The sequence below is a fragment of the Colletotrichum scovillei genome (genome assembly GCF_011075155.1).
Source record: "Colletotrichum scovillei strain TJNH1 chromosome Unknown Contig00012, whole genome shotgun sequence".
NCBI lineage: Eukaryota > Fungi > Ascomycota > Sordariomycetes > Glomerellales > Glomerellaceae > Colletotrichum > Colletotrichum scovillei.
Window position 1 is genome coordinate 69,892 of NW_023336270.1, and position 19,929 is coordinate 89,820.

At 53.1% G+C, this 19,929-nt stretch overlaps 6 protein-coding genes across 6 annotated transcripts; 1 reads left to right on the forward strand and 5 right to left on the reverse strand.

Moving 5' to 3' along the window:
- Window positions 1-17: 17 nt before the first annotated feature.
- HER10_EVM0003155 (uncharacterized protein) lies at window positions 18-931 on the reverse strand. The gene is made up of 2 exons (XM_035472840.1): window positions 609-931; window positions 18-550 (listed from the first exon to the last, which is right to left on the reverse strand). The coding sequence occupies exons 1-2, from the start codon at window positions 694-696 to the stop codon at window positions 420-422; spliced, it is 219 nt and encodes a 72-aa protein (XP_035326112.1). The 5' UTR covers window positions 697-931; the 3' UTR covers window positions 18-419.
- Window positions 932-1,946: 1,015 nt separating this feature from the next.
- Window positions 1,947-4,208, reverse strand: HER10_EVM0010646 (uncharacterized protein). Its single transcript, XM_035480099.1, has 3 exons — window positions 3,252-4,208; window positions 2,793-3,067; window positions 1,947-2,670 (listed from the first exon to the last, which is right to left on the reverse strand). Exons 1-3 carry the CDS (start codon window positions 3,440-3,442, stop codon window positions 2,573-2,575), a joined length of 564 nt encoding a protein of 187 aa, XP_035326330.1. The 5' UTR covers window positions 3,443-4,208; the 3' UTR covers window positions 1,947-2,572.
- Window positions 4,209-4,615: 407 nt separating this feature from the next.
- Window positions 4,616-6,557, reverse strand: HER10_EVM0007976 (arginase). Its single transcript, XM_035477514.1, has 3 exons — window positions 5,932-6,557; window positions 5,283-5,866; window positions 4,616-5,203 (listed from the first exon to the last, which is right to left on the reverse strand). The coding sequence occupies exons 1-3, from the start codon at window positions 6,019-6,021 to the stop codon at window positions 4,891-4,893; spliced, it is 987 nt and encodes a 328-aa protein (XP_035326251.1). The 5' UTR covers window positions 6,022-6,557; the 3' UTR covers window positions 4,616-4,890.
- Window positions 6,558-8,539: 1,982 nt separating this feature from the next.
- On the reverse strand, window positions 8,540-12,135 carry HER10_EVM0006116 (capsular associated protein). The gene is made up of 2 exons (XM_035475711.1): window positions 9,979-12,135; window positions 8,540-9,889 (listed from the first exon to the last, which is right to left on the reverse strand). The coding sequence occupies exons 1-2, from the start codon at window positions 10,886-10,888 to the stop codon at window positions 8,787-8,789; spliced, it is 2,013 nt and encodes a 670-aa protein (XP_035326200.1). The 5' UTR covers window positions 10,889-12,135; the 3' UTR covers window positions 8,540-8,786.
- Window positions 12,136-14,777: 2,642 nt separating this feature from the next.
- On the reverse strand, window positions 14,778-15,095 carry HER10_EVM0013155 (uncharacterized protein; the record flags this gene model as incomplete). Its single annotated transcript, XM_035482520.1, has 1 exon — window positions 14,778-15,095. One exon carries the CDS (start codon window positions 15,093-15,095, stop codon window positions 14,778-14,780), a length of 318 nt encoding a protein of 105 aa, XP_035326395.1.
- Window positions 15,096-18,940: 3,845 nt separating this feature from the next.
- HER10_EVM0004674 (uncharacterized protein) lies at window positions 18,941-19,881 on the forward strand (the record flags this gene model as incomplete). The annotated part of the gene is made up of 4 exons (XM_035474310.1): window positions 18,941-19,184; window positions 19,245-19,331; window positions 19,368-19,430; window positions 19,487-19,881. 4 exons carry the CDS (start codon window positions 18,941-18,943, stop codon window positions 19,879-19,881), a joined length of 789 nt encoding a protein of 262 aa, XP_035326159.1.
- Window positions 19,882-19,929: the final 48 nt, after the last annotated feature.

The window sequence follows — 19,929 nt, forward strand, 5'->3', positions numbered from 1 at the left end:
TTATTCGGAGTAACCATGCCTCGTGAATATCTGGTACCACACCGGCCAATCTCATGGAATTCAGGTAGGTCCAGTAACATTAAGAACGGTCTCCATTGGCATTCCCACGTTGGACCGTACTTTATTTTCGTGGCTAGCTACAGCCATATATCATCCTGTCGGCTGCGTCCGCCGCAATTGGGCTGTTACAATGAATGTAGCAAACACTATGTCCATATAATGAAGACGAGTATACACTATTGACCGTACGTTTACAAATTCATCAAGCTTGCGGCTGTGGTGAGTCCAACCAGCTCGTATAATGGAACAAAGACATAATGGTAATGTGGTTCATTAAAAGCTATATGGGAGGTATGATATCATAGCCGCAATCGTCCCATTGTCGTAAAAGAGTCGTGACCAAAATATATGTTGTACATTTAGTTGGAAATCTTGGGGTTGACCTTCTTTCCGGTCACCTTCTCGTAGATTCCGCGACCAGCATCGGTGATCTTCTCGTCCGTACTGGGAGAGAAGTCGTGTCCAGCCTTCTTGGAGCCAGCATCGAAGACTACAAACATGTCAGATGGGTTCGAACCAATGTAGGAGTCATGAGTATCTAAACTTACTCTTATCGACGGGATCCTGCTTCTGCTGGCCGGGGGCAGCGGCGGTGTTGCCAGAGCTTCCGGAGGCGAGGTTCTTGAGCTTGTCCATGGTGATGGTTGTAGTTTGTAGTTTATGTGATGTGGAAGTTGGTTGAGGTGGTGCTCTTTAGAGAACAGGATTGTATGAGTGGCTTGTTGTTGGGTATGAAAGTGAATCAAATCGGCAAAAAGAGGGAGGAATGCTTGGGAACTTTATACATCTAGACTCCTTCCACCAGACCAGCCAACGAAACCTTTCCCATCCTGTTCTTCACCTTCGAGCTTGGGAGGCAACCAGAGCGGCATGAGGTAGGTACCTGGTTAGAGGAAGGACCCCTCCCCCGCTTTCCACCCTTAGCGTCAGACATTCCCAGTTCTCACCCGCGTCCCCGTGGGTCCAATGACCTAATCCATGCCCTCGCCCCCAAGTTGGCAGCCACGCAGCGCAGATTCCCAGTTCCAACTCCCATTTCTGACCTATCTGAACAAAGTCAGATAGCCAACTGCCTGCCTACGTCATTCGCCGGCAGTTCCCAAGGCAAGACTGTAAGGTACCGCGACCTTGTGCACTCCCGACCCGTCGTTCAAGAGAAACCGGATGTTGAGTCTGCTCATCTACCTACCTAGGTAGGCACCTTATCACAATCCGTAGTCGTCTTTCCCCCGTCATGTTAACCCAGTCGGAATGCCAAGCAGGTTCAGGGTCCTCACCCGTTGGCTGTTCCTGCCATCATGGCTTGTTTTCTCCCGAGAGAATGCCAATCCAAGATGCTTGGCAGGCTGAAAATCGAGCCTATCTCTCGAGCTAAGGTACCCTTGTCTGTCTGACATTCCCAAGGTGCCTGCCCGGCTGAACGGCAAACCAACGCATGCACTTGCCCAGGGCACTCGAGATGGTTGCGCGTGAAAGGTCTCGAAATTCAATCTGAGCCTCTGTATGACCGTGTTTGGGTGTGTGTACTCCGTACCAGTGTCCCCGCCAGCTGGCTACGTCATGTCAGATCAACATGGGGGCCTAGGCCTCGATTCGCCAACAAGAGCCGCTCCCGTCAAAGCTACATTTGTACCTACCTTACCTATGCGAACCGTCTAGGTACCTGCCCACGTTCACTTCTTGCAACAAAATCATCATGTGACGACGATCTCAGTGACGAAATGCAGTTGATCTTGAACAATGCCGGTCTCGGACTACGGGGACCGGGCTACATGCAGGCAGGTATGTACCTGAATACTTGGCTTCCGTTGACGAATGCAGACGGGAAACATGTACTCCATACAAGATCGCTCCATGGGTGAACTGCGTTAAATCCAGTCCAAGAGCAGACAACGACTTGAATGTATGCACAGTCCGGTTACAACGCAATGCAGGATATACTGTTGTCATTCCATCAAACCTTGCCGTGCTTTCTTGTGCTACCTCATTCGACTATCCATAAGTTCCAATTCGTCATTTCTGGATACTTACGTTTTACTCATCTTCGTGCGCCTTTGCTAGGCAATCATGCGGTCCAGTCACAAAACATTAGCTGGTGCGAAACCCCCGTCCAAAATCACCAAACGCCTATATGTGCAGTTGCTCGAAACCAAGGAAGAGAACGATGACCCCGCTCCGACGGCGACTCTAACCATTAAACCCATCAGATCATACTCGTAAATTCGTCTCTTGTAGCAAAACTGGCAATATGTCCGTGCCGGCCGATAAGACTGTCGAAACTAGATACCGTTTATGTTTCCGTATGTATGTCGAGTTGTGTCGGACAATGCCGAAAGAAGATTATTCCAGAAAATGGTTGAGTATGTCGAGTATCCCTCACGCAGTTGTATACAGTCAAAAAATATACGTTGCGGCCAGGATGCGACTCGAGTCTTCATCGTCGACACTACGCAGCAATACGTCCATACGAGAATGATAATTCCCGGGACAATTGTGCCTCAGCCCAACTTCATCACGAGCTGGCAAACACCTGGTAGGCCATGACCATGATCCAAAGCAGGAAAATGGCACCAACAAGCGCGAACGAAAACACCGCCTGCCACGCCTGGCCTACATCACGATCTCGAATATTAGCATTCCTCCGGTTCACAAAGTCTTTTCTCGAAATCCAAGAAGAAACAAATAGGCATCACACCAAGAAGAGAGCAAGTAGGGGAAAGGAGAGAACGCACATATGCTCCTCTGTTCCAGCCAAGCGAGGGTGTCTAGACTCTGCCCCGTCGGGCTCCGGTTAAACACGGCGAGGTTACACGTGCTCGAGACGGATCCGTCGGGTCCCCAGAGCTGAATGCTCACGACAACAAGACCGACGAACCATAGTATGAAGAGGATGAAGGCGCCGATCATAACAATGGCTGGGAGGAGACGACGCTGGAAGACTAGCCAGAGGAGGAGGCCGATGAAGAGGATTACAAGGCATGCGACGGTGATGTAGTAGGGAAAGTACCTGTCGCGGAAGAAAGATGGTTCATCATGTTAGCATTGGCATCGTCTCGCGGAGTTCATCTCTTGGCCGGGAACCCTCTTCTTTCCGCGTAGTCATTGAAGCGTAGCATGCCATTTGGCCAGGCGCATATGGGAAAATGACGGAATGCGAGGGCGAGGTAGAGATAGCAGTGTGAATCACGCACCAGGGTATGGGCAGAAGCAGTTGCTGCTGCGTCTCGATGAAGGACGCAAAGACGCCGATGATGAGGCAGGCGGCGACAAGCATGACAAGGATCCAGAGGTTGAGTTGAATGCCGGGCCATTGGTAGCGGTGGACGCGCTCGACAACGCGCCTCTCGTAGAGGGAGCTGCCCGTCAGTGTCGACGCCACCATTGTGCCTAAATTTGCTGCTTGTAGTTCGATTTACTGATGATGGGCTGGTGTTGGTCGGGTATGATCGCGTCGCCTAGGTATTCCGACTGTCGCTGAGATTCGGAATGGAGCACGGGGAGGTGTCTCCAATATCGGTATTTAATCGATCGTGCTCGATGCTCTCGGTCTGTCGATGGTTCTGGGTTTTCGCTGGGATGAGCGGCGGGGGCGAGTAGCGCAATGGGCAACGTTGGGTACCGAATTCTCGGGTTCTGTTCATTCGGCGAGGCTGGGCAGGATGCTATCGCCAATGCGCGTGCGGCAATCGCGTCGATTGGGTATTTTGCGTCGAGCGGAAAGGTGGGCTCGGTTCGTCTCGTCGGGTGCCAAAGGGTTCGTCTTATTAGAGGGGCAGGGTTGGTAGCAGGAACGGCTTTTGAGCGCCTCGCAATCAGGTAGAACTCGGCCTGACTCCTGCACAGTACCCAAGGCAAGGTAAGGTGGGCGTGGTTGCGACGGATCGAATGGATGGTGTGGGTTGCCCTGGTGTTGGCGCGGCGGCTGTTTTGGAGGGTGCCACGTCAAACCAAAGTATGTCGTATTTACGCCGTAGTTACCTGATGGTTAGACGGGGAAGATTATGTACTGCGATTTGAGAAATCGTCTATGAAATGTATGTATGTTGTAGATTTGAAAATTGTGACTGGGGGCGAGCCTTCTCTCATCTGCGAATAGGGAATAGGTACCTTGCCTTAGTCAAGGCAAGGTATGGATACACCGTACATTAATTGATCTCTCCTTCCATTTGGAAATGGCGATGGCTGGGCGAATGGAAGGTATCCCGACTCCGTCCCTTCCTTAGCCTTAGGTAAGCACGTAAGGTACCGACACATCTCATCCGTGAGCAGGAAAGTGGGGTCCTCTGTGCTGTCACTGCCAGCCACCCACGGCCCAGGTTTCCGAGGCTCAAAGTCCAATACAAGGTACACCCGAACCACCTCACGACTTCAGCCTTCCACTTCACACGTCGTTATGCCTAATTGAATTTTGTGTTGTCGTTGAGACCTTGGAATTGAGCCACGTGATTGCATTGTATAAATCGGAAACTTTTGAATAATCGCTGGTTTAATGAGTTACCAAAGGGACCTTATACCAAGGTACCTTACCTAGCATCAATCATGACAACGAAAGGTCGGCTCATAAATCTATTCGTTGGTATATATCTACCTCAACCCCGTGTCTGACTCCGTACCAGTTTCCCTGGCTACCTCACTTGTTCTGTCTTCTATTGCGCTATGCGCCAAATTCACTTTGCCTCCGTGTTCCGTTTAATCGTCCCTGTGTTCCCACAACCATAGATAGGCAGCCCGTGCCGTTCTCCATCAGCAGCCCTGGTTCTGCCAGAAGTCGAGAATCCCTTCATGACCGTATCATTCCCCTTCTGTCCCACGCACGCTCCAGCTAGCAGCTTAGAGCAATGACTCTCCCAGAGCGCAGCGCACAAGCGAGCAGCCGGCCCTTACCGTCTCAGACGCCGCGCCCTCCTGCTCGGCCGCGAGTGACGGGTTCACCTCGACCAGGTCCAGCGCAACAAGGCTGCCAGTCTCGTGCACACACTCGCAGATGTAGTCACCTTCTCTCAACGTAAGACCGCCGCGGACCGGGGTGCCCGTTGATGGCGCCCACATGGGGTCCAGAGCGTCAACGTCAAATGACAAGTGAATGGGGGTATCGTTGCCAATGTGCGCCAGCGCCATCTCCATGACGCGTCCGATGCCATATCTGAAAGAAGATGAAGTCAGTTACAACGGTCAGAAGCTTGCAAGGGAAAAGAAAGTGCAAGAGAAGGGAGGGGACGTACCTATCAATGTCAAACATGCTAAACGCCTTGATGCCATTCTCGCGCAGAATCCTCTTCTCGCCGGCATCCACGTCGCGCAAACCAATGTACACCAGCTTCTTGACGCTCAACATGTGCTCGTCCTTGAGCCAGCCAAAGTACTCGGGTCTAGACTCCTTGGCCAAGCCTGTGACAAAAGCTACGGGCATGCCGTGGACGTTGCCGCTATCGCTCGTCTCGGGGGTGTTGATGTCGGCATGCGCATCGACCCAGATGACGGCAATCTCGCGGCCGAGTCTCTCGCGGGTGGCCTTTGCGGAGCCGGCAATGGTGCCAATGGCAATGCTGTGGTCACCGCCGAGGGTCAGGGTCAGGCGACCGAGGCGCGACTGCTGGTAGACCTGGTCGGCGATGCGCTCCGTCACGGAGGACACGGCTTTGGGGTTCTTCATGTTGCGGAAGGGAGGATCGTCTGCGGGTACGAGGTCGGTGTAGAGGTGCACCTCATCGTCGCCGTGGAGCTTGTAGCCCAGCTCGTCGCGGAGCTGTGTGAGCAGGCCGGACTCGATGAGGGCCTTGGGGGCGGCGTCGACGCCTTTCTTGCACTACAGGCAGGCGAAGGTCAGATTTCTACGTTGCCTTGGGAGGGTAGGCTGAGGGCAATGCTTACCTGTCCGCCAGAGAAGCCAACAGCAACAACGCCGAGGTCCTCGGGGTTGCTGAGGAACTTGGACGTGACCATTGATGTGTTCTGAACCATGATTGCGATGCGCCGCGAGTGCGAACTTTGTGATTGCGGGTGGTGGGGGGGGAATGTGGTGGTAGGTGAGAGTTGACGATGGTGGCGCTGACCTTGGTTCAGTGACAAGATATGGGCGGGTGATCAAGGTAAGAGATTGGAGTGAAGAAGAAGAAGACGAGGAAGAGAAGGAGGAGAGTTTGAGAGGAGGGTAGAAGCTGGGAAGTATTATATGTAGAGAGTCTTGAATCAGCAGAAGACGGGCAATCAAGGTATGTTTAAAGCCTTTCCGTCACCGGCGACACCAAGGGCTCCGGGCCACGAAGTACCTTGCTCCGTACAGCCATCATCCATGAACATGGCCGCCTCGGTCATGGGATGGCTAGCGCGCCTAGGGCTGATGGGAAAGGAAGCATTCGCGCGCATTCCTGGCCAAGGGGGGAACTCGGACGAGGACGGGGTGGATTGTGGAAAAGACGGAAGATTTCTGCTGTGTAGCTGTGTAGAAGACGCTACCGGACACAATGGAAAGGTGAGGAATGTAAGACACCTCGCACCTTACTGAAGACTAAGGTAAGAGTGAAGACCGGCGACGGCGACGGCGACGGCGACTGGACGGCAATGACACCAGCGTGTTCCAGGCTGCGGACCCCTGAACCTCCCTTGGGCCCCTCCACGAAGGTCGACGGTCCACCCCCGAACATCCCCACCACGGGTAGACCTGCACTTAGGGGAACATCAGTGGAGCCCCGGACAGTTATGGGGCCCACGGTCGGCGGGCGTAGCGCCGCACATCGCTGGGGCCCGCTGGACCACCGCTGGAGCACCTGCACTTAGGGGTCTGGCGCGCCCGGAGGTGTGCCACTTAACGGCAGGTGACCCGGCGGAAAAACGCGCGAGGCATTATTTAAAGAGGCCCGTCGCCCACGTCCGCTGTCCACTTCACCAGTATCACCGCCTCCGGGACTTGGTGATGTTCCCTAATGGCAGGGCGACGCGAAGGCGCATGACAATCTCACACCCGACACTCACACAACCAAGAAAATCACGGACGGAAGCTCGGTCTTTTCGGAATACGGGAGTGAGAAGAGAAAAAAAAGAGTTTTTTTCTCATTTCTTCTCTGCTCTTTTTTTGTTGAGAAAGAGGGGGTGATGCGGACCACCACCACCACCACCACCACCACCCGTTCCAAGGCAGAGCAATCGAAGGTATCCGGACTGCAGCCATTTTCTCTCCATTATCTTCTCTTTTCCCCTACCTGCCTTTACCTTACCTGCATTGCCTGCCTTACCTAAGGTGAGGTTGGGTAAGTGCAAAACTACTAAAGACAGCCAGGTGTCGATTTTCCGAGGTTCGCACCTTTCATGCCTTATCGATTGGTCTCGTCTCTTCTCAGACATGCCTCTTATCTGGCCGTGAAGTGCCCTCCCAAGTCTGATACGCCCAGAGTACATTCAATTACGTACAATGTGTGCTAGACCCGAGGTCCCAATTGTGCCACTGCGGTTTGAGGCCCTCCCCTCCTCCCACGAGTCACTAACCAGGGCAGCAGGGCCCTGCCCGTCACGGACCCGCACCGCTGCTGCATCTCGATTCTCATCTCACACTGAAAGCCTCAGCGACTCGTGCCCGGGCCGGCATCCCTCGACCCCCATGTTCTCACCTCAGATTCTCGTCCCCCATTTGACCATTTGACTACCTTACCTTGTCCTTTTCACGTTTCTTGTTATCAATCAGTTCCCAGGGGTGGCCGCATGACGTCCTTCCCATCGTCTATTATCCGGGGCCTAGCCCGCCCGCCGGCCAGTTCAACTTTACCCCCGTCTACAGTTCCCAGATATAGATACATCCTTCGGAAGACTGGAAATGGGCTCAACTCTCAACGCAAGCACGCTGTCACTCTCACCCGCTAGCTCCCGCGCTTGAGCAGGTAGCACAAGAACTCTCATCTGCCTGTTTACATTGTCTCTCCCGATTATACCCCTCACCTGCCCAAAGGCCCTCGAAGCAAGGACGCTCCCTGGCTTTACGTAAAAGAGGCGCATTCTCTCGTCTCGAAATTGCCTTATCATCGCGTAATCGTCTGCACCCTAAACGACTACATTGGCGGGTTGGACTTGATTATGACTCGTAGCCGCGTCTCCAATCCTCCCGCCATGTGTCTCGTGAAAGTGATCAAATGACTTACCTCTGCTGTACACGGACCAGTTGATTAAAGCTATCGGCAGCTCAATGAGATTCAAGATATTATTACTCCATAGCTCCTCGTGCGGCTCGCCTATGAACGGCAACATGCGGCAGACGTCGTCTCCGGTCTACGGGATTGCCTTCCGAAGACCGAGCCATTCCTTTTTCACGTCATGTAAAAAGTAAGATCGGAACCTGCCTCCGACATCTTCGCAACATGCAATACCACCCTCACATTCACATGCACATGGCACTTTGATGCGCCGCTAGACCTGGCAGTGGTATGTACTAGTTGCCATGCAGCATACATGACCTATGTTATATCAATACCTAGAATGATGCCGATTTCATGCTTTCCTCATTCTCCCGTTTGAGGGAGTCAGTCCCGGTAGGATCCGTAGACAAAAGTCTCAAAACACCCATAAAAAGGCTGACAAGTAGGGGCCCTTGCGAGTTACACCAAAAACTCCCCAAAGAGACGGACCGGAACACTATAATAGAGATAAAATAACGCCATGCCCTTTTTGACTTCCCGTATTCCGCGGTGTGGTATCCATGCGACGAAACAACAATCCTTTCTGCGTCCTCACGCTCTCTCTCAACTGGATGTCTGCTCCGCCAGCAAGTCATGCACCCAGCCCATCCTCTCTCTTCTCTCGTCCGTAACGCGCGCGTACTCGAGAAGCAACCGCAGAGTGTAAATCTGCATGTCTTCCTTGCGCAGCGCCTTCTCGGCCCACGCCTTGCCCGCCATGGCAATCTTCTCCGCCTCGGCGTCGTGGCCTGGTCTCTCGTCGCCGTATCCCAAAAAGTATTCCATGATGCCGTAATATTCGTTATACCGCGTGTCCATCGGCACAAAGTGTTTCCATGCCACGAGACGGCTGTCGTGCCATTCCCGCCACAGCGTCGACTTGATGGGGAGACTCGTGCTGCCCAGGAATGCGAGGTACCGGCCCGAAAAGCTGTTGCCGTCAACGTCGGGGAGGTACTTGTTGTCGTACATCTCGGAGAGCATGACCCCCTCGGTGAGGTTGAAGTGGGGGCTCGTGTAGTTGCACGTTCCGGCCTTGCCCTCGGGCTCGCACATGAGATCCGTGAACCCAACATTGGCCCACGACTTGATCCAGTCGCCCAGTCCACCCACCGCCTGCGCTGCGATGTTGTACATCTTGTCGGGCAGAGAAAAGTTGATCGGGTCCATCGTGCCGTCTTCGGCGCCCGTGACCTTGGTCGCGTTGTTCATGGCTACGAAGCGGTGGCGCTGGAACCCTTGCCAGTTATCCACGCGGTTGCGCCCACCCGTTGCGACGCCGCGCCAGAGCACCGCGTCCTTCTTCTTGTTCCAGCGACCCCCATGGTACCCCCCGCCACTGAACCGTTCTTCCTCTGTCCAGTACATGGCCGCAGGAAGCAGAATCTCGTTGTTGACAGCCAGCTTGGAACCGCCAAACATGGGGAACAGCACAGGCGTGGCAGCTGTGCTGAGGGGCTCAATGAAGATGCCATTGAGGCCTTGCAAGTCGGGTTGGTGGCAGATATGGGTCGAGAGAGTGTAGTTGGAGACGAAACCGTCGCGCATATGCGGCTTGGCATACTTTGTCGAAACGGCGGGGGCATGGTTAAAGGTCCTTTGCGTCTTTGCCAGTCGAGCAGGGCTGTCGGGAGGGCACCCACGGCGGGCAATGAGCCAGTACTGTTCTGAAGACGGTTGTTAGTATTCGGGTGTTGTTCGTCCCATGAGAAAGAGTTTGTAGGTGGGGTAGACGAGAAGTTGGTAGGGCACATACTCGTGACTTTATCCCAGTGCTTGCTCTTGACCTTGACGTTGCGGTCGAGCTCCTTTTTGCTACTAGGCAGAGCCTGGAATGTGTTCATAACCTTTTTCGGTTCGGGCATCCCTTCCGTCAGGGCAGCGTCCCTCAAATGCTGCTCCATATCCTCAAACGGCACCACCATACGCGGCTCGTCCATCGGGTTCAGGGCGATGTCCATGTCGGGTAGCAGGTGCTCAATCGTCTTGAGCATGTTTGTCCAGTGGATGGTCCAGAACCAGTCGCTGATACGGGTAGCTCGACCCTTGCGCACCTTGATCACCATCTCCCACTCAGCCGCCTCTTTTCGGATGCGCGATGGTTCGAGGCCCCAGAACGGTTTTAGATCGTGGTAGATCTGGTCGAAAAAGTCCTCGACAATGACGGCCTTGCGATCCTGGGCGAATTGAAACCATGCGTCAAAGCCCGGCGGTGGGTGGCGACCACGTCGCTCGCGGTAGGCCTTGGCCGCGGCGGGCAGCGTCTTGGTCTCCTTCTCCAACAACTTATCAAACGTTTCGTCGGCATCTTTGATCAAGGCATCGATGGGATGTCCTTTTGACGGATCGTCACCGCCTTCGACCTTGGTATTCCCCGCTGAGGAGGGTTTAGCTCCCGGCGATGCTTGATCGGCTTTCGGAGGTATCGGTGTCGTCTCGGCCTGAGCTGTCGGCTTTGTGACATCCTCAACCCGTGCCGGAGCCACTGGGTCTGGTGCCTGCGGGGGTTGCTTCGGCTTCTCTGGTTGAAGCTGTGTCAGAGGTTCTCTTGGGTATCGCGGGTCGAAGTAGTAGAAGAGTGCCACGAAGAAGATGACGGCGGCGGCGTAGCGGAGGAAGCTCGAAGGCCGCCGGGGCGGAAATGATGGTGGAATGAGCTTCACCATGGTGTCGAGTGGTCGCGGGGTCGTGGGAAGGGGTAGTGAGGTTGGGTATCGTCGCAAGTCGTTCCCGGGGGGGTGGAAGATGGACTCGAGTGGAAGGATGGTTCGGATATCGGATGAAGGAGGCCTGGCAGCCGGCTCAGCCAGGCCAGTTCAACAAGCGAGCGGTAGCGCAAGACCGCGATCGAGAAGAAGGTAAAGCGTGGCTCGAGGCGCGGAGAGCAGGAGCTTGGTTGTTGGCCGGTTGGGTGTTGCAGTCGGAAATCGCGAGACACGATTCGAGGTGGTTGTCGGGGATTCGAAGGACCCAACGGTGCCAAGCTCTATGAACAGTTGGAACACGAGAAATTACAAGGAAGAAGAAAGCCGACCGAGTGAAACGGGATTGATTGGATGAAGAAGAAAGGTAAGGAATGACGGAAGAAGGAGCAAAAGAAGAAGTGCTCAAGGAGGAAGACGGGCGGCTGGTTAGAACAGTGCCATTGAAGGTGGACTGAAGGACGAGGAGGTCGAGATTGGATGTCGGAACAGGGAAGAGGCGGCTTCGTGCACAGGACTGGTCCGTGGGTAACTCAGTGCCAACAGAGGACGACTAGAAGTTGGTGCTGTAGGTATTCGAAGGCAAACTGGACCAAAGTGACGGGGACAGCGGGTGTTTGTTCGGATAGGGATGCGGGAGTGCGCAGTACGCAGAGTACGGCAGATGGGAAGGCGCAGTGACGGCAAAGTGAGATGGGCGACAACGTGGAGATGCTGATCTGAGGTAAGGTAGGTATGGGGCAAGGTAGCAGCTACCTATGATGTCTGAGGCAGGTGGATGGATGGATGGGCGGTGTTACGGAGTATCCGTTCTGCGCATGTGGATTGTGGATGGAGGTGTGGATATCCGTGAAGTTGGATGGGACGGGATGGGATGAGACGGTCGGGATACGGGAGGACGGGAAAGATGAAAGATCCAGGTCAATCGGAGGAAGCTGGAGAAGTTGATGGTTGTTGGGAGAAGACTGGAAGATTCCGATGGGGGCGGTAGACATGTGCTCGAAGGGGGGCTGCAGAGGCTTGATGCAGGTCCGAATGTTGATGCTGATGCTGATGATGAACCTGGAATATTGTGGTGATGATGTATAGGTACTGCGTAGATGCTGCCGAGCGCTTGGGCTGCGGGACAGTGGACCGTGGGCTGTGCGGGTGGGGGAACTTGGAAGAAGGTGACGCCCAGACAAGTTTCAAGTAAGCATGGGAGATCCCAAGGTTTGGACAGATGGTAGGTACACTGGAGTCTGGAGTCTGGGCGGAGTAAAGGCAGGTAATGTACTCAGCATGTGTGGTTTGGTTCTCCGGAGTATTATCTTTTCGTTTCTTTTTCTTGAATGGGCTTGCTTTCACTAGGTACTGTGTCTCGCTGAAGTCCAGAGTCTAGAGTCGTGGTCTTTGGTACTTAGATACCTATCTTACCCTTACCTCAGGAGAATGGTGGGAGGCAGCGGATTGAGCCACTTTAGTCTTTCGGTTCCCCGGCAGTTGACGTGGGTTTCTTTGCTTCCTCCTAATAGACAGTTTCAGAGGTTAAACAACACTCGGTTTGTACGAATAGCAGAAGTTCTGACTGACCTTGGGTAGGTACCTAGTTGTCGCAACGACGAGTATCGGTACTACTATCACGGCCTGACTAAATTGACGGGCTCAGGTACCTTACCTTAGTCTTGGCCTTAGTGGAAGTGAAAACGGCGAAAAGGGGGCGCCATCCAGGAACCGTTCTGTGTGTCATGACAACATAATTGGCGAAAAATAAATAGGGGTCTAGGTATTTCACCCTGATGAATAGCTACATGTTCGAGTTCATCTTGGTGTATGGATATGACTGACTACCTTGAGTACCTATGCAACACTTTCACTTGCTGACCACGAGTCCCAGATACGTACCTACTGCAATCACCTCCAAGTTCCACCCTCTATCGCGATGCATCAGTATCCGTACTCTACTTGGGGACTATATCGGGCGCACGTCACTTGAAGAAGCACAGCCAAAACCGTTGCCGTGCATTCCAGAGAAAACATGAAACATTTGGACAAAGAGCCATCACTCTATCGCCAGGGTCCAGGGGTAAGGGGCTGCGGGAAGGACATTCGCGCTATTCGTACTACTTTACTTTAGTACCTTACTGTAGGTACCTAGTGTGCAGTACCTTAGAGAGAAAGATGCACTTTGGCTTCCTCGCCATCAACGCCAAGTCCAAGCTACAACATGTCTCATCTCAATCGAGAACAAGTGGCGCCTGTATCTGAAGCCACGAGACCTCTCCCAGCTTCGCCGCGTGCGCCAACCTCTGCTAGCCCAAGGGGCAACGTGCTGCTCGGCGCTCGGTATTGGTGCTAAGCTCCTGAGCTAGCGATTCTTCTAGCGCTTAGACTGACAGGCAGGGGGGGCCCGACGATCCAGCTTTTACACAGCATGCACTCCTGCTGTGCGACTCAACCCCTGAGCACATCCGCCCTCACATACACGCAGTACAGTGAGTGGTACGAATATATGTCTTGTCTCCAATGCATCGTCCTAACGAATCTGTCGCCGTTGGATAATGATGGACGGACGGCAATGAGAGATGAGAGATGAGAACCGGGAAATGGGAAATTGGGAACTGGTGGCCATTTAGTCCCGCTGCCACCCCGATCGAGGTGTGACAAAGAGCCGAAACTCCACCTTTCATCCCCAGTCCTGACTCTTCATTGATTAGTTCATCACTTGAACTTCTGAATATTCGTCAGTGAAGTGTCTTTGTCATCTCACAGTTATGTGTACTACGTATGAGATGACGAGAAACCGAGTGCGGGTCTTCCCCATCCCCTCGAAACCCCACGTGGGATCAATTTGCAACGTTTAGAAGACACGCGTGTCAGTCTGTTTGTGCTACAGTGCTACCAGTGACCACATTCATCCCATGTTGCTCATCTGTCTATCCGCGAATCACGAACCAAAAGCAAACCAACATGTAATTAAATGCACGGCGGACGCGTATACTCATAATAAGACATACCCAGGAAGTCGTGAGCATAGCCTCCTGCAACTTGTGAAGAACCTGCTCAGTCCACGTTGCAATCACACTCTGGGAGCCAGGCACACGATTCCCCATTTATTTGCGCAAGCCTTCATCAGACCGTCTGCTCGTCATTCCCGATCCCAGACATCGCTCTCAGAAGACTCAGAGCCGTGCTTTCACTTTCCAAAGTTCCAACAAGCTCATCCCCATTCAGTGCTGTCCAGTGTCGTCATGGTCCATCTATCTGGCCCTCAACCTCTATTCACCCGCGACGCGGCTTACGCAGCCCCCGCACTCCCTCATCGCGGCTCACCGTGCATCCCTTGCGCTTCTTCCCGAAAGCTGTTCTGGGTGTTTCCCGACCCTGGACCCCTGACATTGACGAGCACCGTTAGATTTGAATGCTTCGGCCGTTTCTAGATGCATCAAGGCAGGTGTGCAATGCGCTTCACATATAATGTTCCCAAGCGATCACTGCGGACAAATACAATTCTAGGCCAACTACGAGTCTTTGACTGCGCAAACACATTCATGGGTCAGGAGCTAGGCGTTGACGAAAGACTTTCCGAGATTTGACAATTCTCTCCATCTACCGTCAATGTGTGATCGGAAAACAACCTACCAGGTTACTCTGCATCACCTCCATGTTTCTTTCCTGTGAAGTTTTATACTACATACATTATGATAGTACATGGATATGCCAGATGGGTGTAGCCTACGATATACGTACTAGATACAGAGGGGTTGTGTACATAATTATACAGGTTTAGTGAATCATGAGTGCTGCCCGCGGCTCCCGCCGGACCCCTGATGCCATGGCAGCACGAGATGCCTGCTTTCTCTCATGGAGCCTTTTACGCCAATGCCGCATCCGTCGACATGCTGCTGCCGCCGGCGTTGTGATCATCGTCGGAGGGCTCAACGTCGTCCGCCAATCGCCCAATCATCTCCTCGTACGTTGGGTGGAATGGCCATGCCATGAAGGCCTCCATCAGCTCCATCCACTGCTTCTCGCTCAGGACTCTCGAACAGAGCTCCGCGTGCCCCGTTCCAGTCAGTCCGCCCTGGTCCGGGTCCCGCAGGCTAGGGCAGTGTGGCAAGATGCCCTCCGCCGCCCCGGGCCAGATGCGCTCCAAAGACTTGCTGACGGGCTCCAGGCCCTGCGCCAGCATGGAACTCCGGAACAGCTCAAACATGTCGCCTGCTCGCGAGGTGCCCGGCCCGGACTGCCGGAGGAGCGGATACATCGCCTTGGGCTGGATATCTAATAGACAACACTCGACGTTGGGGAAGAACTCGTCGGGGTTGACGGCAAGCGGCTCGTAGGGTCGCCTGTCCCAAAGCATCACCGGCGGGTCTTGCCGAAAGATGTGCAAGTTGTCCCGGATGACGCGGAAGTCGATGAGGAAGTTCTTGCCCATTGACGAGACCTTGGCCTCCCACGCCTGTTCTCGCTCCCTCAGCTCCGCGTCCGAGATGGCCTTGGTTGCACGCAGTCGGCTGAGCTCGTACATCTCCGCTAAGAGGGCCGTGTTGCTCTCGGCGTCTTCCTCTTGGGTTTTCAGTGTGTGCCGCAGGAATTTCAGGCGCTTGAAAGACTTTGATGAATTCGACGTGTCCATGGTGCCGGCCGCCAACTCGTCTTCGAGTTCCTTCAGCTCCGCCACGTAGGGCCGGCTGAGATGCGGCGTTTGCACGCCTGCGTGGGGCCCAGGGCCGATAGCTCCTTGTTCGGCCTGCGTTGTAGACTCTAACTTTCGTCCCTCTGGCATCTCCAGCCCATTCTTCTTCATCCTTTCTAGTGCGTCCCTTGTGCTGTCGATATCAATCCATCGATCGCGAACGTGCCAGACGTCTCTCTTGGAGTCCGAATTCGAATGCGCCTCCGTGCCGGCCACTACGCCGAGCCACTCGCAAGCAAACTCAGCCTCAATCGCCGACTTGCGCCGCCCTTGGATGTTTCTTGCCAGGAATGAGCGCTGGTCGTCGTTGTTGGCCCACACCAGCATGCGCACGAGGCCGTATTTTTGAAAAAGTGTGCCGGTGCGGATGCTGCTGATGAGCTGAAAGAGCACCATTGCGGCGACGCTATCAAAGTTGCGATAACGTTTCTTGGGGAAGAAGGAGAGGTTCGCCGTCACGAGGAGGGTGTCGTTGCGCGTAGGCTCGATGTCAGGACCCTTGGGCTGAGGGACCTGGTTCTGGATGTGGCCGAGCACCTCGTTCAGCTCGTTCCAGAGGATTCCGGACTGAGGTATCAGTTGTGTATTCGGGTTTTCGAGTAGCGGCTCGAGGAAGGGTCTGTAAACGTCCTCGTCGGGTTCCATGAGGATGTGAGTGCGCGGCTGGAGGACCTCGGAGAGCTTGCGGCTCCAGACGCCGGCGCCCGGGTTGATGTCAATCAAGTCGCAGCCAACATGTCTTTCGAGTGTAGGGCCTATGTATTTGAGGATATCATCTGGTGGGAATCCCAATTAGCGTCTTGGTTTGCAATGCGACTGAATACGGACAATACGAACGCACCGCATAGCTTCTCGTCCACGACATTGACACGCGACTTGTCGCCCTTTGCCTTTTTCTTCGCCTTGACTTTTTTTGCATCAGCACTGCCCTTTGCCGCCTTCTTGGAACGTGATGGCATCGACCAAAGTCCCGTTTCAGCCAACCTTGACGCTGTCGGGGTTGTCTCCTTCAGAACGGTTGAGGCGATCGTGGCTTTGGTCGCGGCAGCACGTCTACCGGGTGTCTGCGCTAGACATTGTAAGGGAGGACGCCGCGCCCACGTGCGACGCAAGCAAAGCAGCATTTGGGTTTAATATCGGAAATCCGTGGTGCGAGACATGCATTTGGAGCTTCGAGAGAAACCCGAGTGTCGCAATTCAGACAGCAAATATTCTGCCGACGATTACCGCCAGCTTCGGGTCCGTCTGGCTTATCGATAAGCACACCACTCGGTCCCGTAGTGGGGCCGAGAACTCAATGGAAATTACCTTATTCAGCTCCGCACCTTTGGACGAAAGATCTGAACACATGGAATGGCCTTTCTTGAAGAAGCTGTATGCGATCTAGAACTGGCAGGCTTGAAAGCTAGCTTGCATTAAGATCTGAGGCATTTTTCTTAGTATCATGCATGCAGAAAACGTAGCTTCACTCAAGTCACGCTATTCCAAGAAATTCTAATCAGCCTCGCATGCCCCTCAGCTTGGCCGGAGAACACGGTGTCTGAGTGAGCCTCTAAAGAAGGACTCGGTACCCACCTCATGAGGGGTGACAATTTGATTTAGCAATGTCCGTTCTGTGACAATTAGTCTTCAACGTATCACGTGAGAAAATCTTCTGCGACGGAGAGAGATCATTGCGATAATTGACCAGCAACTGGGCAAAATGGTTATCAACGTTTCTCTAGTGTACTTTTTACGGCCCAACGTGCGTGGTGTGTCTAACTCCAGCCGCCACTTACAAGGGTCACTGAGCAGGGTGGTTGGTCAATTCTCGAGAACTTCCTTTTGCGAGTCCTGCAAAAACTTCCAGAAAAGCCAACGAATAGATTGTCAAAGCTGCAGGGCCAGAAAAGACTAGCTTGAGACTAGCAATGCAGCTAGCATGATGCAAGGCATCAGCGGAGAGAGAGATTCTAGACCAACCTGCCGGGACGGAGCATCCGGGACCATTTCATGAGATGCGACGGGAGTCTCAGATCTTACCTAGTATACATGTACGAAAGCTGATCGTCCCAATGATTCTTGAACCACAGGGGCGATCTTGCATCGCCTCAGTGCATTGCCAAAGATGCTTAAGGATTCAATGGTGTGACATGCAACCCTCCAAAAGACGTCTTCATCACGCTAATAAGTGCAAGGCAACAGTGGCAGATCATCTTACGGGATCTCTACGAAATCCTGGTCTCGCCGAGAATCTCATCACCAATCAGCGATCAGACACATCAAGAATCAATGACACTTCTAGGCTGAACTGCGTGGTGAAAAGCTTGTCAGTAGTCAGTCAAAAATCTGCCCAAGCGTATTATGATTTATGATTTGCCTGCCCAGCGTGCCAGCAAAGCTATCTTTCATGGAATTGCTGTCATTTTCTTCTAGTTTTCTGGAGGCCTTGTTTCACTTCGAAGTCCGAGACGAGATGGCATCAAACACTCGATGTCAAGCTTGTGATGCACGTAGCTTCCCTAGTATCGACTAGTCCCCGTCGGGAGGCTTGGTCACTCAAATAATTATGGTGGCCAATGATCACTCACATCGTGCGGGGCGGCCGAGGATTACTATCCCAAATTTTGGTATGGTATTTCTTTTTTTGATGTGAATGGCATCCTTGCATTGATTCACTGAGGTCTGGCCCCCTACGCGAACATGATCCAAGAGTTCGCTCGGTTGCCTCAGAACATGTTGCCGGATGGCGTCTTCTGTATTCTTTATTTTTTGAGCTTCGGCCCTGACGTGTGATGGGGAAGTGGAAGCGAAACTGTTTCTTTTTCCCGAAAAGACTTGACATCTTCATCGGAAGCGGAAAATCTGCCTTTTTAATCTAAGATGAGCCCCAACAGTGAAAACCACTGCCGTGAAAAGTTTCCGGTCTGCCGTTTTTGTTTCCTCCAGCGTCTTCACATACCTCCGCACAATGAGCTCGAAGAGTCTAGCAGGCCTTCTCGGGCGAAATGTCTCTTCTACGGTGCCATTCGTAATTGACGTTTCAAAAGATCCGGCGCCTAGGGTTGTCGCTTCGATATGGGCTATGATTTCGGTGTCGACGGTCTTTCTGTTCTGTCGTGTTTACTGCAAGAAGATCAGATCCCGTGGCTTATGGACAGATGACTATCTCTTGGTGGCGTCTTGGGTAAGAGGCTTGTTGATCCGTTGGTGGAGCTTTCATTGCTGACGATGGATCTCTGGAGATATTCCTGCTAGTCTCGACGTCTCTCACCACAGAGCTTATGAGACTTGGGTTCGGAAAGTCCCTAGATTTCTCAGCCCATATTTTCACCCTGTCGTCTGTCAACGTCGTCATGAACAAGGTCGCCTTGGCCCTCAGCAAAACGTCCTTTGCAGTCACAATGTTGCGCATTGCGTCTGGGAAACTGAAGGTTTTCATTTGGTTTCTGATCATATCCATGAACGCAGTCTTGGCAACTAGCGCTGTTGTCGCTTGGAAGGCGGCCTGCGACAGGCCGTCAGACTCTTATGAAGCTGTCCTACCCGGATCTTGCTGGCGAGTTGAGGATTCGGTCATTATGCACATGGTGTCGAATGGTGAGTAACAGGTGAAATGAGATGGATATTTGCAAATAGCAAGTTAACGTATGATTTCAGCATACTCGGCACTGGTTGACTTCATCTTGTCTCTGCTCCCATGGCCAATGATATGGAGACTAGGCCTGAAGCGCCATGAAAAGATTGGTGTTGCTGTAGCTATGAGCCTCGGTGTCATTGCAGGGTTAGTCGGGGTGATCAAGGTCATCAAAATAGTGACTATTGCCGAGGGCGCAGATATACCATGTGAGCATCGGAATACCTTCCTGATATCCACGTGGATCTCTCTAATTATTTTGCAGATCGCTTATCTCTGCTCTTTATATGGGGACAAGCCGAGATCAACGTCACAATCGTTGCGTCATCTATCCCGGTTCTGCGAGTCCTTTTCACGGAGATGTACGCAACGTCGAGATCGGATGAGAGAAATGGATACTTGAAGTCGGATGGACAGAGTGCCTTCCCAACAGAAATTGGCATGAACACTCTAGAGGAAGGAAGGAAGATAGAGGAAGAGACGAATCGTAACGTTCTGCTAGCCATGGGTCCATCGACGGCCACCAACTCCGCCATGAAAGCTCACGAGACTGGAATTGGATACAACGCAATGGACGAGATTACGCAGGGAACAAGCAGGCACACATTGAGGAACTCTGAAAGCTACGAGGGGATTGAGCTAGCGAGAGCCCTGAGGTGACAAGGAAAAGCTTGTTGATCGAGATATGCAATAGCCATTGAGCAGTAG

What these genes read in the sequence shown, in the direction of transcription:
- HER10_EVM0003155 (XM_035472840.1), bottom strand. Translation starts at nt 696, where the DNA reads ATGGACAAGCTCAAGAACCTCGCCTCCGGAAGCTCTGGCAACACCGCC. An exon ending in GCAGGATCCCGTCGATAAGA is followed by an intron (nt 551 to 608) that starts GTAAGTTTAGAT and finishes ACATGTTTGTAG; the next exon opens with TCTTCGATGCTGGCTCCAAG.
- HER10_EVM0010646 (XM_035480099.1), bottom strand. Translation starts at nt 3,442, where the DNA reads ATGGTGGCGTCGACACTGACGGGCAGCTCCCTCTACGAGAGGCGCGTT. An exon ending in CTGCTTCTGCCCATACCCTG is followed by an intron (nt 3,068 to 3,251) that starts GTGCGTGATTCA and finishes CTTCCGCGACAG; the next exon opens with GTACTTTCCCTACTACATCA. An exon ending in GCTGGAACAGAGGAGCATAT is followed by an intron (nt 2,671 to 2,792) that starts GTGCGTTCTCTC and finishes ATCGTGATGTAG; the next exon opens with GCCAGGCGTGGCAGGCGGTG.
- HER10_EVM0007976 (XM_035477514.1), bottom strand. Translation starts at nt 6,021, where the DNA reads ATGGTTCAGAACACATCAATGGTCACGTCCAAGTTCCTCAGCAACCCC. An exon ending in TTGGCTTCTCTGGCGGACAG is followed by an intron (nt 5,867 to 5,931) that starts GTAAGCATTGCC and finishes GCCTGCCTGTAG; the next exon opens with TGCAAGAAAGGCGTCGACGC. An exon ending in AGCATGTTTGACATTGATAG is followed by an intron (nt 5,204 to 5,282) that starts GTACGTCCCCTC and finishes ATCTTCTTTCAG; the next exon opens with ATATGGCATCGGACGCGTCA.
- HER10_EVM0006116 (XM_035475711.1), bottom strand. Translation starts at nt 10,888, where the DNA reads ATGGTGAAGCTCATTCCACCATCATTTCCGCCCCGGCGGCCTTCGAGC. An exon ending in GCACTGGGATAAAGTCACGA is followed by an intron (nt 9,890 to 9,978) that starts GTATGTGCCCTA and finishes AACCGTCTTCAG; the next exon opens with AACAGTACTGGCTCATTGCC.